Here is a 13,361-nt window from a genome sequence, read left to right as displayed (position 1 = left end):
TGTGTGTCCTAGAGCAAACAATTTTCAGAGTTGTATTCTCCACTAGTTGAAGTTAGAGGGTATGCTTGGGGGTTTGGGACTGTCAAATTATCACTGTTAGATGTGAGAGATCAGGTTTGAGAATAGTACCTAAATGAGTAAGACTAGCCCTTGGGTGAAACTCATCTCTAGAAATTAAGTGATTTAAAAAGTAGTAGGACAGAGCAGCTCAAATAAATTCTGTGCTCGGCTTTGGACTTAAAGTATGGTTTGGGGTGATTTGGGAAGACTCTGGATTTTGACTTTTCTTAAATTAGGTGGTCATCAGCCTCAAAACTTGCTGCCAATTATGAATTTGTGTGTAAAAATCATTATTAATTGCATCTGTATTTGTGTGTTTCTGTTGACAGAGATGTTTGCAGTATTCCAAGCAGTTCATGCATCTGGGAAATGTAGCTGAAACGACTCGGTAAGGCCTGCTGCCTGCTGTTAGTCTTCCCATAATGGGAGCATTTCACGCTTGAGTCCCCTGACGCCCCTAAAGATGATGGGGGTGCAGGTTGCTACAGTTCTCTTTCTGTGAAAGGTTTGGTAGCTGTGAGGCCTACAGCTCCAAGGTGCTCTCAGACCTCCCCTCTGAGGCTTACCCTGTGGGCTGTATCTGGCAGAATGCTCTGTGTGATGTTCCACTTTGTGTGTAGCTTTTCTATTGCTTTTACTTAGGTTTGAGAAAATGGCGCAAGGTTGTAAAAAGGACTTGGACATCCTACAGCTTGCGCAAGCACAAGGAATGGATCCTCCAAGCCATCACTTTGAGGAGAGAACCTTTAAAATGATACGGTATGTTCTGCTGCTTCAGCCACTTTTCCTTCCTCTGCCTATCTCACTTAATCTTGGTGTCTTTGGGCTCTATTCTTGGCATTTTCCACTGTTCCTTAGAGATGGTTTTTTATCTTGGTTTGTGCTCTTTCCTTGCTCTTCTGTAAGTTCTGAAGATCAACTGCGTAGGAATGTGCTATTGAAAAAGTCCTGACAAGTATCAATGGCATCCTGGTCTGGCAGCGGATCAGGTGGTGTTGGGATGCTGGGGTGAATGCACTTTTTTGTCTTTATTTTTTCACAGGATATTTTCTGAACTCAACAGCACAGAAATGCACCTTCTTATTGTCAGGGGGATAAACCTACCAGCTCCGCCAGGTATGAAAGTGCAAAGTGGTGGGGTCTTCTTCCCTCAGTATGTAGGGGAAGGTAGTGAGGAACGTGATCTTCTACCTTGAAGACCACTCGAGGATCAGACCTGTGTAGCTGGCACTCATTAAAACAAAATAACACGGTTTCAGGCTTAAACAACAAAAACACAAAACAAGCCCGACCTTTAAACAGTGTTAAAAACAAACGAACTAAACCAACAGAAGAATAAAGAGAATCTCTTCCTTCTGCACAGAGGGAAGAACTTTACGTTTGTCAAGGGTTCACTTACAGCTGGGTCATGGTTTAAATTTCATGTGCATCTTGTATTTTGTTCTGACAGCCTTCTGTAACGCTGCACCATCCTTCTATGCACTGACCCCTCAGCAGACAGGAGTTACTCTTGTCAGCATCACTGCTTCTAGTTCCTTCTTTTGAGGGGCTTGTAAACAGTCCATGCTAGATTAGATTGTCTAAGGACTAACAAAAGCATTAAGAAAGTGAATGTTTTCTTTTGGATGCCAGCTTTCTATGGATTTCAGATTGATGGATGGTTTTTATTTCAGTTGCTGTTAAGTAACAGGCCACAAGTCCTGTGGAAAATCAGGCACTTTTGAAAATCCTGCTCAAAATTACAGATGCAGTAAAAATATTTGTATTAGCTGTTTGGATTGGCTGATTCTTCTCTCGTTTAGGTGTGGCTCCAAAAGATTTAGATGCGTTTGTGAAGTTTGAATTTCATTACCCAAGCACGGTGAGTGTGTGTCCTGACTCTTCTGTTCCTCAGTCTGTGACCCTTGCCATTGTATTAGCTTGTGAGGGCTTCTAGGAGGGAGTGCAGGCTTTCTTTTGGAAAGGGAGAAAACACTTGTAGGCGTACTGCTTCAGTATATTTTAAAAACAGAACAAAACCAGAACCTTCTTTTTTCTTAACTTTTTTTTTCTGTAATACTTAACTCTGTGACAGTCCAAAGCCTAGGTTTTTACCTACTAATAATTTTTGCAGCAATTCCGCTAAGATAAGTTCAGTTACCTGTGGGAAATTGGTCGTGGCCAGATCATGTTTGTGTTTGAGTTACATAGGACTTCAGTGGAAGAGCACACCCCATTAGGATGGCTGAAAACAGAATTGGTCTGTATGAGTAATTTTCTGGGGAAATGAGTAATAATCAACAAAATTGATTTTAATCTGTTTTTCTTGTTATTAGAAAAAGAAAAAAGAAAAAAAAGCCAGATTTCTACACGACCTTTCTCCTTCATAGCTCAAGTCAGTTTTACAAAGTAGCTGCAATAATTAGGTCACATTGTCCTTGTGCAGTCTCCAGAGATTTAGTTTGTACTCTGCTTTAGGTTAAAAGTTAATTTATTTTGGTGACAGATTGATTGTCAGGCAAAATAATAGTAGGGCAATTCCCTGGATGATTTGTGATGAATTCCTTATTATTCCAACTAATGCAGAAGCAACAGAATTACTGTGTCATAGAATGTGCATAGTTTGTCGTGTGACTTAGCAGCAGTCAGTAACTTTATGGTGATTGGATTGAATTGAATGTGACCATGCAGCTTATCTGGGGCACTTGTATTTAATGTTTTGTCTTTTTCTTTATCTAGCATTATACTTGCAACCGCCATGAAATCCAAATATTTTAGTCTTCAGTGTACCATGAATCCTTTTTATCATTTAGACAATACCCCTCTGAACCTCAGGTCTCTTGTATAGGTATAAAAAAGAGCTGGTAATAAAAATAGTTACTACTCTGTGTATTGAAACAGTATCTGATGTTTTAATGTAACCTGTGTCTCTTTTAATAGGAGCAACCTCAAAAGAGCAAAACACCTGTAATTAACAATAACAATTGTCCAGGTTAGTACTTCTTCTGGGACAAAGGAAAAAACAACATACATTAGAAATTACTGGAGAGGACCAGGCAGTCTTACACTCTGAATCAGGCAGGAGGGCCTCCCACCACCTTTTTTCATGTTTGTTGTCAATGGGCATGTTAGAAGGTGAAGTCCAGCAGTGACAGCATTGCTTCACCCTCATCCCAGAACTGATGGTAGCCATTGTGTCATGAATTAGTGAAATGACCAAGTTACCACTCATGTTCCAGCTGTTGCTGCCAACCCTGTTGGGAGGTGGTCCAGATAAATACATTTTCCTTATTACATAAGTTAAGTTATTAATTTCAAAATGTCCAGGGATCAGAGCCTTTTCAGTCAGATTCTGTGTCCTGTAAGATTGCCAGTTCTGTCATGATTTCTGCTGATCTGCTGGTGTTTCCAAATCTGACAAAGCATCACTGTAGAAATAGGGTGGTTGTTTTTGTTAGGACGGTGTGCCTTGAGACTGAAATACTTTCTTGGTACCTTTTGAAAACTATCCCTTTGTATTTAGTAAATACCAGTATTAGACTTACCGTACACAATCATCTTGCACTTTGAGTTTGGTTTATTACTAAACTATTATTATTAAACTATTATTTTTTTCCATTCTTGCAGCAAGCAGCCATCTAGTATCAAAACAACTTTGAAATCAGTATGCAAATTGCTAGTTTTGAGTTTAACTCAAAAGATGTATATACAGTCTTAAGAGTGGAAAACTTGAAGCCCTGATGAGGTGCTGAGAGTGTTGTTACATGTCTTCCAATAACTTACCTGCACTTATTGAGAAGCCGCGTAGTTTCAGTGTCTTATCCCCCAGGCTGACGAGTGGATAAGCGTTCCTGGTAGCACGGCAGACGTGTTGAATGTTGTATGATGTTGTGAGACCTTCTGATAAAAGGGTAACCTGTTGCATAGTTCTTGCTATGCTCAGTAATGAAACTGATGTTAAAATAGCACTAGTTGTGTTGTTAGAACACCCCTTCCCAGTCACCTCAACCTCCCTGCGAAGGGGGTTCATACAGATGTGAAGTGTCTTTCTTAAATGAGCCAAACAGATAAACAGAGGTTTGAGTATGTGCACGTAATAGAACACTGAGTTTAATTTGACGTTCACAGCTTTCTTTCATTTGTCTGTATTTTGACTGTAGAATACAACCAGTTGTTCAAGCTAAACATCAACCGAAATCACAGAGGTTTCCGACGAGCAATTCGATCCAAAGGAATTAAATTTGAAGTATTTCATAAAGGGTAAGTTTTCAGTTTGCTCCTCCTCATTGCTTCTTTTGTAAGGGTTGGAAAGGGTTGTATCTGGAATTTACGAAGCAAAAGCGTATGATTTATCTTTAACTTGGCAATAAAAAGCTGTCTCGTTCTCGTGTCTGAGAACTCCTTTCAAAATACGCCTGATCTCTGTATCTTCCCCTAGGGGGAAAAAGCAGAAGTTAAGTAAGTTGGTTCATAAGTGGAAGATCAGTTGAGGATTAGTGCATTAAAAGAAATTGATGAGACTAAGAGGGTAATGATTCAGCATCAAGTTGTTTGATTCTTGTCTAATTTGTTTTTAATTATCTGAACTAGAAGATGTAAATGCTGTATGGAATAACTTTGTAGAATAATGAAGTTCAAGTGACAGCAAAATATTAACGGCAGTAAAGCAGATGACAGAGATGGCAGAACTAGTATCACTTTCTGAGGATCTTAAAGTATCTACTGAATGCTGCTAGCAAACTGTTAGGCTGTTCTGAGAGGGAGAGACTACTCTCATCTCAGATCAATAGGATGAGATAGATGTTAGCTGTTGGTAACACTGAGGGAAATCATCCTATGTCTAGGCTCGTTACTGATTTGTTCAAAATCTGTATGACCTCTACTCACTAATCCCACTGTTAGCTGTGATCCGTGACTTGGATGAGATGTTAGGTAACCTGTTTCTGTCTTGGCAGCTCTTTGTGCTGTTCGTTTCTGCTGTTGGGACATGCAGAAATGATCCATAGTTTCTCTGAGATGGTTTTAAAGTCTCTAAATTTATGAGGTAAAGTCCCACTTTTTTACTGCAGATCTTCATTTGTATCTCCATTGAAACTATCTAACTTTCTTCCTCCGTCAGTCCTGACTGCTCCTCTGCTCTGTTGTTTGGGATTTCAGTGCCAGAGATCCTGCCTGTTTTGCACAGATCTGTTATGTTTTAAACAAATGTAAACACTTTTTTCCCCTTATTTTCTGCATACCATTGCACACATGGGGCATATCCTAGGCTCTTACCATCTGGAACCGTGCGCGTTCTTAGGTTCTGAGCTCAGGCTTAAGTTCACCCATTGGGAAATATTCTCCAGTGATTCATGAAACTGTGTGCCAGCTCCAGATTGGCCTTTGAAGCCTTTCTGAAGATCAGCAAAAAAATCCGTGTGAGATTTCTCTTCTGGCTCCTGAGGTTTTTTGTTCTTAGAACAGGAATCTAACAAGGTAAATACACGCTTGGGAATATACAATAAATATACACTTCTGAATGGGAGTTGGGGGTGGCAGTTCCCCATGGCAAATAGCAACAGGGAAGGAAAAGAAGAAGAGACGCTCTGATCACCTCCCCTAGCCATCTTCTCAGGACAGAAAGGGGCTGCCAGTCCCCCTATAAACTGTGTTTATGCAAAACAGCTTACAGAAGTGCAGGGCATGCTTCCTGCCGTGGTATGTGACACCCGAGATACCAAACAGGCCCAGCTGCCACCCCTTCACAGCAGTATTCCTACTGTCTTCGTATGTTGTTTGCCTCTTGCTGTTGATTTGCCTGCTTACCTGCAGCCCTGGAACAGTGGAGAAAGGAGAGGATTACGTGATCCAGCCTCTTTTCAAAAGACTGTCAGCTCATGGTCTTTCTCCGGAATAATACAGAAATGCTCGTGGATGTTAGAGATTAAGGGTCTCTGGTAGCTCTTTGTCCATCTCTCATGAATTTTCTCTCGGTGAGCAAAGGGAACTTTTTTTCTGGTCATGTATATTAATCTTCAGTTTAGAAAACTTTCAAGTGAAAACCCAGCAATGCATTTTTTCCAAAGGAAAAGTCTCTCCTTAATCTTCTACTAAAATCTTCTGAAGATAAAAGGAGATTTCCCTGGAGTTGTTTCTGAAACCATAGCCTACAGCAAGATCCTTCTTCACTTCAGACTCCCTCGAACTGATCAGGGAGGAACCAGTAGTTACTGCTTCTTGGATTAGAAAATGGAAAAATGCTAAAAAATCAGCTAGAAGAATTGCTACCTCTCTTCTTAAGTGTTAAGCTTAACAAAGCGTCCAGCGTGCTGCAGTACAGTTATGTAATCCTTCATTTTAAGGTGTGTGTGAAGTAAAGTATCCTAGCATGTAAGCCAACCAGTTCTACACTTCTCTAAGTGATTTTGCGAGTCTACTGTACTATTAATGGAGAATACTGCCTTATTTGGAAGGCTTCCTGTCAACAAAATTAATAGGAGTCATATTTGGAGGCATCACATACAGCCCTTGATGTACTTACGGCATTGTTTTTCTCTGATAACGGCAATTTCTGCTGAGATGGACAAACTGACAAATAAGTAGTATGAGCAACTGAGCTGGAGCTGCCCGCTCTTTTTTCTCATTCTTCTGCTAGTAAAGAGACACGGGCAAACCAAAAAACAGCTTTGGTGTGACCTCCCCTGGTCATTCTCAGATGTCTTTGGATAGTAATTCTTACTTCCTCTCAAGTCTGGAATCGGTCAGGAAGCGAAGAAAGGAACTACTGGTGGTGCTGAAGTTTTCAAGAAGGTGGTGCATATTCTTTCAACAAATTAAAATATATATGTATATCAGTGATGTCCATCCTCAGGGCTCCGATGAATGAAGTGCATCAAAGATGGATGTCTTGCTGGTAAAACTGTTAAACAGAAGTGGCTGTAGCAGAGAAAAGTCCAAAGCTGGTTCTTTTCCTCACAAATAAAAACGTTCGGTGTTTAATTTCAGCAGAAGAGAAATTGTGAAATTACAGTTCTGTAGTGTTAGAACTACCAATGTGAAGGTGAATCAAAACAATTGCCAAAATGAAATGCTCTCACTTGTTGAAATTGAGTGTTTTGATTTATCAAAATTAAACAGAATGATTCATGTAACTTTTCCCTAATAAGCAGTTTGCCAAAACAAGCACATGCCTGTGAAATGTTTATTTTGATGAAATGCAACTTCCTTGGGAAACTCTTCAGCCTGTTGTACTGCCCTTTGTAGAAGACAGCTGTTTGTCCTGGCTGCTCAGCCATTCTTGCTCGTCTCCTTGTGCAGGGATGAAAGCCACTGCCACTCTGAGCACTAGTTTAGGGCTTGACTGTCTGTCCTGACTGTTCTCCTCTGTAATTTGGTTGTAAGAGAATAACTAGAAAATGAGTGCTTCAGTATCTTGCCCTTGTAGTCCAGTTAACTAAGGGTTTGCCCTTTTCACCCTGGTTGTATGGTTCTACTAGCGTGCCTTGACAACATCTTGGATGCGTTGATTGTACAACTAGTGATGGCATCTTACTTTTCTTTCTCCTAACGGTCTGAAAAACCTTGCCCTTCCACTAAGGAAGATTTCTTTGAAACAGGTCCTTTTTCAGAAGTGACAAGCAGGTGGGGACAGCACACTTGAAACTGGACAAGCTGGAATCAGAATGTGAAGTTAGAGAGATCATCGAGGTAGGTTTTCTGGGTGAGGTATTCTACTAGTAAGTAGTGTTTGAACATGAAGGGAGAATGATGGTTTTCTTTGTTAGGACCATAAATTCAGGTGATCCCCAGAAATGTTGTGTTAGATCAAAGGGTTGAACAAAGACTGCCAAGAGTGGGTAGAGAGCTGCCATAGGACCCAGTAGGAGATCACGGAGTGGAGCCTCAAGGCTGCACCACAGACTTGCTCAGGGCGCTGCAGTGCTTTGTGTCCTCTGGGCTGCCTGAGGAGTCCGTTTGTACTTGGGGGCAGGACATGCGGTGCTGGGCAGGCAGAGCTAACGCAGCCCCTGGTAAAGCTGCTTTGCACGGGTGGTGTGGAGGGCCTGCCCTGCTGAATTCTGCACTGTGAATCTGGGGAAGCACGTGGCTGCAACACCTCCCAGCCCTGCAGTCATCGGCAGGTGATCACTGTCATCTTCTGGTTACAGAGGAACAGTCAGTGGTTGCCTGAGGCACTGTAGTTTGACATCACTGTTTGTGTGTGTGCTAACTGCCCTTCTTTTTGTGGTTCTTTCAGATTTTTGATGGCAGAAAACCCACTGGAGGGAAACTGGAGGTAAAAGTGAGACTCAGGGAGCCCCTCAGTGGTCAGGATCTTCAAACAATTACAGAAAACTGGCTGGTCCTTGAACACTAGTTCGTACATGAGGTATGAATACAGCGTCTGAAGATGGTCTGGCCAGAACTTGACAGGGCTACAGATAAACTCAGTGTGAAATTATGTCTTTTGTTGACATTGACCTAATTACATGGCTTTAATACCATTCATCTTTATAGTTGTAGTGGTGAGCTGATACAATTTCAGAAATGAAGTTACAGAATCTTCATCTTATTGGTTTGTATATCAGAGGTGCTATTCAATCACTTGAAATGCAGGGAGCATCAACTTCATTAAGGATATTTAGAAAATAAGATTGACAAGCCCTTTGGAGGAAGGAAGGTGCTTTCTGTCCCTCCTTACTATTTACAAGGAACCTTTCATAGTTAGCAAGGAGCTTTCTTCCCCTACAAGAAGCTAGAGAAGGGCATTTGGTCCACGAGGTTCTGAATGCTTGGCTTCATCTGAGAGGGAAACTATTGGTAATCAACTTTATTCTGGATCCTTGAGGGAGAATCTAGAGCTGAATATAGGCTATCTAAAGAACTGTGCCTGGTGCCCACCATGCTTTGACCCAGTACAGAAGAAAAGCTGTGTGCTGCCAACGTGGCTGTGTTCAAAGGGTGAAAACGAGGTCGGCTTCCTCTTTCTGCCAGCCTGTGTTCCTTTCTCTAGCTCTGCTTTTTAGTTATCAAAAATACTTCTTAAAAAAAAAAAAAAGGATTTTAAAGGGATTTTCTGCATAAAATTGTTGAAAGATGAGTCCCAGAAATCCAGCTGTGGACTCTGATTCTGTCTGTTGTCATCCATGTCTTAAAATCACTTTTAATTATATAGCGACATAATTTAACTTCTCCAGGACTTAGAACACAAATTGGAGACACGTGGCAGAATTGCTGTTTAATGTGCTACTGTACTTACTGCTACGTTGTCTTTTGAGCAATTGATAACGCCCATCAGTATTTTACACGTATGACCTTGAATTGGGAACATCTGATAATACTGTGTCAAGTGATCGCGTTTTCTTTTTTCTTTCCCAGATCCACAAGAATGCTAAGAGGTGTGGGATGGACGTGCGTGTGGAGATGCTGCTAGCTGCAAGCACCAAAGACGTTAAACGAATGCACTACTGAACCTAATGTCTATTTTGGTAACAGCCATAGTGCTTATTAATAACTTAAGGCAAATGTAAGGCTCTGGAAATTTGCTGCTGCAGGGTGTTGTTCTTTGTCTACACAAAATAGACAGAATTGCCTTAATGTGGGACTACTAACGTAGCACCAGGATGAATGTTACATTAACTATGCATAGTGGTGTGTGAAAGGTTTAGCCCGGTAAAAAATTCCCCAAGACAGTGCAAAACCTTTTCAGTCGATTCACAGGTAAGACCTTCACTAATTACTTTTTTTTTTTAAATGTGTATGAGCACCCAACACGGTACAGCAGACAGTTTGCTACCACTTCCTTGTGTGCTTTCTTGTCAAGGCCTGTTGTTCCCACCACCCCCTGCCCAGTATCAGTGTCCTGAAATAGAGGAGTGAGAGCTCAGGCAGAAATCTAGCAGCAGTGTCCCTCCCCCTCCTATGTGCGTGCTGCTGCAACAAGAAGTTTAACTTCTCAGGATGCTGCCTTTCAGGAGAAAAGGATGCAACACGTCTTAGCAGCAGGTGTTTGCAGATCCGCGTTTTCATTCTGGCTACCAGTTGTCTGCCATGCTTGCTGCACTGCTTATTCTAGTGCAGCGTGGGTACTGTGCCTTCATCCTTTTTATTTTTCCTTTGTTGGTTTATTTAAAAAAGAAAAAAAGAGGTATGCTAGATTGCTGCTTCCCAGATGTTCATTGTATTATTTTTTTTTACAAAAATAGCCTTTTGCAGTTCTTCCAGGTGATGGGAAAATAGCCACTCATTATTGTGTAGAAAACTGGATTACAACCACCTTCAGGAATGCTTTTAATTAGCAGCATACAAAAAATGGTATATATATGTTTCTGTTTGTAAATCTCTGTGAGCTAACAGAAAGGACTGATCTCAGAGGAGAGGATGTGCCTGCACTGGGGAGTGGAGGTGCTGCTGCGCCAGCTGTTTAGGTAGGACGAGGCTGTAGGCAGAAAGGAGTCCAGACACGTAAGGCAGCGCTGCCTCTGTCTTCCTGAGCAGATGAAGACAATACAGTATTTAGTTTTTAATTTCAATAAATTTAATATACAAAACTACATGTTGAAAATAAAAATATAATATGCAGTTTTTTGCAGTGTTAACTAACTGAATTTTAAAAGTACAATTTTTTCTAAAACAAGTACTCATTTCTTAACAACATGGTAATTAAGGTCATTTAAAAGGCTATGGTTGAAGCAAACATGTCAGTCACCAGTTGATAGTGTTTTGCACAAACGTAATCCAAACTTAAATGACATTTGGGGCAAAGGAAGAAAAGATAGTTTTTTTCACCTCTTTTACTGCATCATTAAGCATAACAATGCAACTAAGGTAACTGAGAAGCTGCTGCTGTGGCAAAGCTGGAGTGCAGTCTCTAGAAGGAATATTTTTTTTTCTCCTTAGTTTATGGAACTCTCTTCCAGATACTGAATCTTGCCTACACCATGTAGTGCTGCGCTGTGTCCCAAAGTGTGCAGGTGCAGTGTGCAGAAGGGAGTTTGACTGTCACCTTAGTCCTGCTCCACTGCACGAATATGTAGGAAGGCTTTTATTGATTGGGTAATAGCTTAAGGTTTGTTGATCATGAACTGTTAAGCCACCTTTTCCCAAACACCAGAGGTAAGGTTTTACTTGGGTGTACGCGTAAAAGGGTGAGTGGTTCTAGTGTGCTACCTCTTGCTGGCCAGCTTTTGTTCCTGGAGTTGGACCCCAGTACCGTGGCCTTTCTTCTCCAAATGTTTGGTGGTGACAGCTGTAATTTGCTATAAATTTGTAAGACTTTGTTGTTTTTTTTTTTAAAGCAGTAGCCATTTATTCACCAATGCATTCTGTACATACTCTGTGCTGTCTTTATGTAAAATACATTGCTATGTGTACAGTTACCTCTTTGTTTGCCCAGCTAATGCTGTGTATGTGTCTAAAAAACAGCATCAGCCTCACAGTAGCCTTGCACTTCCTGTGATATTTGAAAGGACACCTGTATGGCTCACAGACAGCAGAAACCAAGTACGCCCTGCTGCATCCACCAGAGCCGACTGCAAGTAGGGCCAATGCAAGGTCAGAGATAACTGTGTTAACCCTAGATAGTCCCTTCCTTTCCAAATTAGTTTTCTGTATAGACAGCAGGGGAGATTGCTCACCTCCTTCTTGGGAGAGACTCAGCAACTGCTTTGCATGGCTCAACAAACCTGCTTTGAGTTTTTTTCCAGTAGTTAGCAGCATTCCATGGAGACAATTTAATTCACTAAGACTGTGGAACCATGCCTCCTCTGGCCAAGTCTCAAGTCCAGCTTCACGAGGTTGTGGCAGGCGTGAGCAGCTGCTTCCCTTACTAATGCCCTCGCAGGTGAGACCAAGAGCACTGGGCCAAGTGCAAGTTTTCAGAGCTGACCAGAAAGCCTTTTTCAGCAAAACATGCAAAAACAGCCACTCTATACTTGTATCACAGGTAAGCTATTACGTGGTGCTGCTAATATGAAGTGCAAGCTGTCTTGTAGTACATGACACTAGCATTACACTACAGCATACAGCAGGGAGGAGACTTAAAGCTGCCCTGGGTGTTACTTCTCTTTAAAAAGCAGGACCTACTGGGGAAAAGGAATGAATTAATAACTGCACTTTAGGGCTAATATTTTCTCTGCCTGTGACAGGTAATTGAACTTCATAGAGGTTTGTAAACAAAGTAGAGAATAGCAGAGCTGTTCTAGGCAATTATAGAAGTCTGCCAAGGTGGCAAGTTTTTTCATAGTAAATGTGGGGAGGAAAGGTAAACTAGCCTATTTCACACACAAAGCTGCAGTTTACATAATACCGCTTCCAGAGAGATGCCTGCCCTTCTCATTTGACTCATATACAAATGTCGTTATGGCTAAGTAATTTTTCCACATCTCTCAAGGGCTACCCTAAACAGATTTCAACCAATAATCTGGTCAAAATAATGTAAACGTTACTTTTTAATGTCTACAGAAAATCAAACACGGCATTATGATGAGGTCAGAATGGAGGTCTTGATTGTTGTTACTTACTTGTCCATCTACAACCAGTACAAGATTGGAGTTTCACTTTTTATTTATGCCCCAGTGATCTTTGCACCCGTTTGAGCATTTAGAGTACATGACTGTAAGTCTTTAAACATGAGCATTTTTCTAAACAATAACAGAAGTGTATTAGCTGCAAGGATAGCATAGCCATGTTGTAGTATAGAAGCTGCCCTGATCCTCTGGTTGTTGACAATGCATAGAAGATTTAGAATTATGGAACAACTGTCCCTCCCACCTCCCTCCCCCCAATCCCCTTAATAGTGTTACCAAAAGCTTAATTTTCCAGTTTTAAAGTGCAAATGATTCAGATACAACTGCTGCTGGAACAGGTCTGAACAGAAAATGAAGTCCTCTTATGAGATGTTTTCCAGAATATAAAAGATGAGCTCCATTATGACTGGCCCCTCGTTCAACTGACAGGCCCCTCCATGAATCACTGGAACTAAGGCACTGTCCAGGTCATTCATGTACTGAGAGGGCAGCGGCTGTCCGTTACTCCCAGCTTGATAACCAACCTGAAGAAACACAAAGCACGGGTGGGTTTCGCACAGACTAGGATACGAGGCTGAACGCGATGTAGCCACTGTTAAAGCAGCTTCTACACTTGGTTTTGGTCTGCTCTAGCTGCCCCAGGACTGCCTAGAGAAAAACAGCTTTTAAGCTTTCCCCCACTGCTTTACCAAAGCAGATCTTTCAGATCAGCAAGAACCACACTCTGCGCTATCAGATTCAGTCATGCAGTATTTAAAAGCAGGGTAATGCTGAGAACACTTCCACTCACAGGCAAGGCCAGCTGTCTTGCCAAGA

At 41.4% G+C, this 13,361-nt stretch overlaps 2 protein-coding genes across 6 annotated transcripts in view; one reads left to right on the top strand and one right to left on the bottom strand.

The window, feature by feature from the left end:
- The window catches only part of CC2D1B (coiled-coil and C2 domain containing 1B), a 31,024-nt gene extending 21,459 nt beyond the window's left edge, over window positions 1-9,565 (top strand). For all 3 annotated transcript variants that reach the window (XM_083847001.1, XM_083847002.1, XM_083847003.1), the window contains exons 17-25: window positions 390-448; window positions 703-819; window positions 1,103-1,176; window positions 1,863-1,921; window positions 2,980-3,031; window positions 4,200-4,299; window positions 7,635-7,725; window positions 8,276-8,407; window positions 9,397-9,565. In XM_083847001.1, coding sequence (XP_083703127.1) covers window positions 390-448; window positions 703-819; window positions 1,103-1,176; window positions 1,863-1,921; window positions 2,980-3,031; window positions 4,200-4,299; window positions 7,635-7,725; window positions 8,276-8,395 — 672 coding nt within the window. In that variant the 3' untranslated portion in view covers window positions 8,396-8,407; window positions 9,397-9,565. The remainder of the gene's footprint in view (window positions 1-389; window positions 449-702; window positions 820-1,102; window positions 1,177-1,862; window positions 1,922-2,979; window positions 3,032-4,199; window positions 4,300-7,634; window positions 7,726-8,275; window positions 8,408-9,396) is intronic.
- Window positions 9,566-10,537: 972 nt separating this feature from the next.
- The window catches only part of ZFYVE9 (zinc finger FYVE-type containing 9), a 59,631-nt gene continuing 56,807 nt past the window's right edge, over window positions 10,538-13,361 (bottom strand). For all 3 annotated transcript variants that reach the window (XM_083846985.1, XM_083846987.1, XM_083846986.1), the window contains one exon: window positions 10,538-13,069. In XM_083846985.1, coding sequence (XP_083703111.1) covers window positions 12,908-13,069 — 162 coding nt within the window. In that variant the 3' untranslated portion in view covers window positions 10,538-12,907. The remainder of the gene's footprint in view (window positions 13,070-13,361) is intronic.

This window comes from Anser anser, assembly GCF_964211835.1.
Source record: "Anser anser genome assembly, chromosome: 8".
NCBI classification, from domain to species: Eukaryota; Metazoa; Chordata; class Aves; order Anseriformes; family Anatidae; genus Anser; species Anser anser.
Note: the sequence above shows the minus strand (reverse complement) of the source record. Positions and strands in the feature narration are given on the sequence as shown.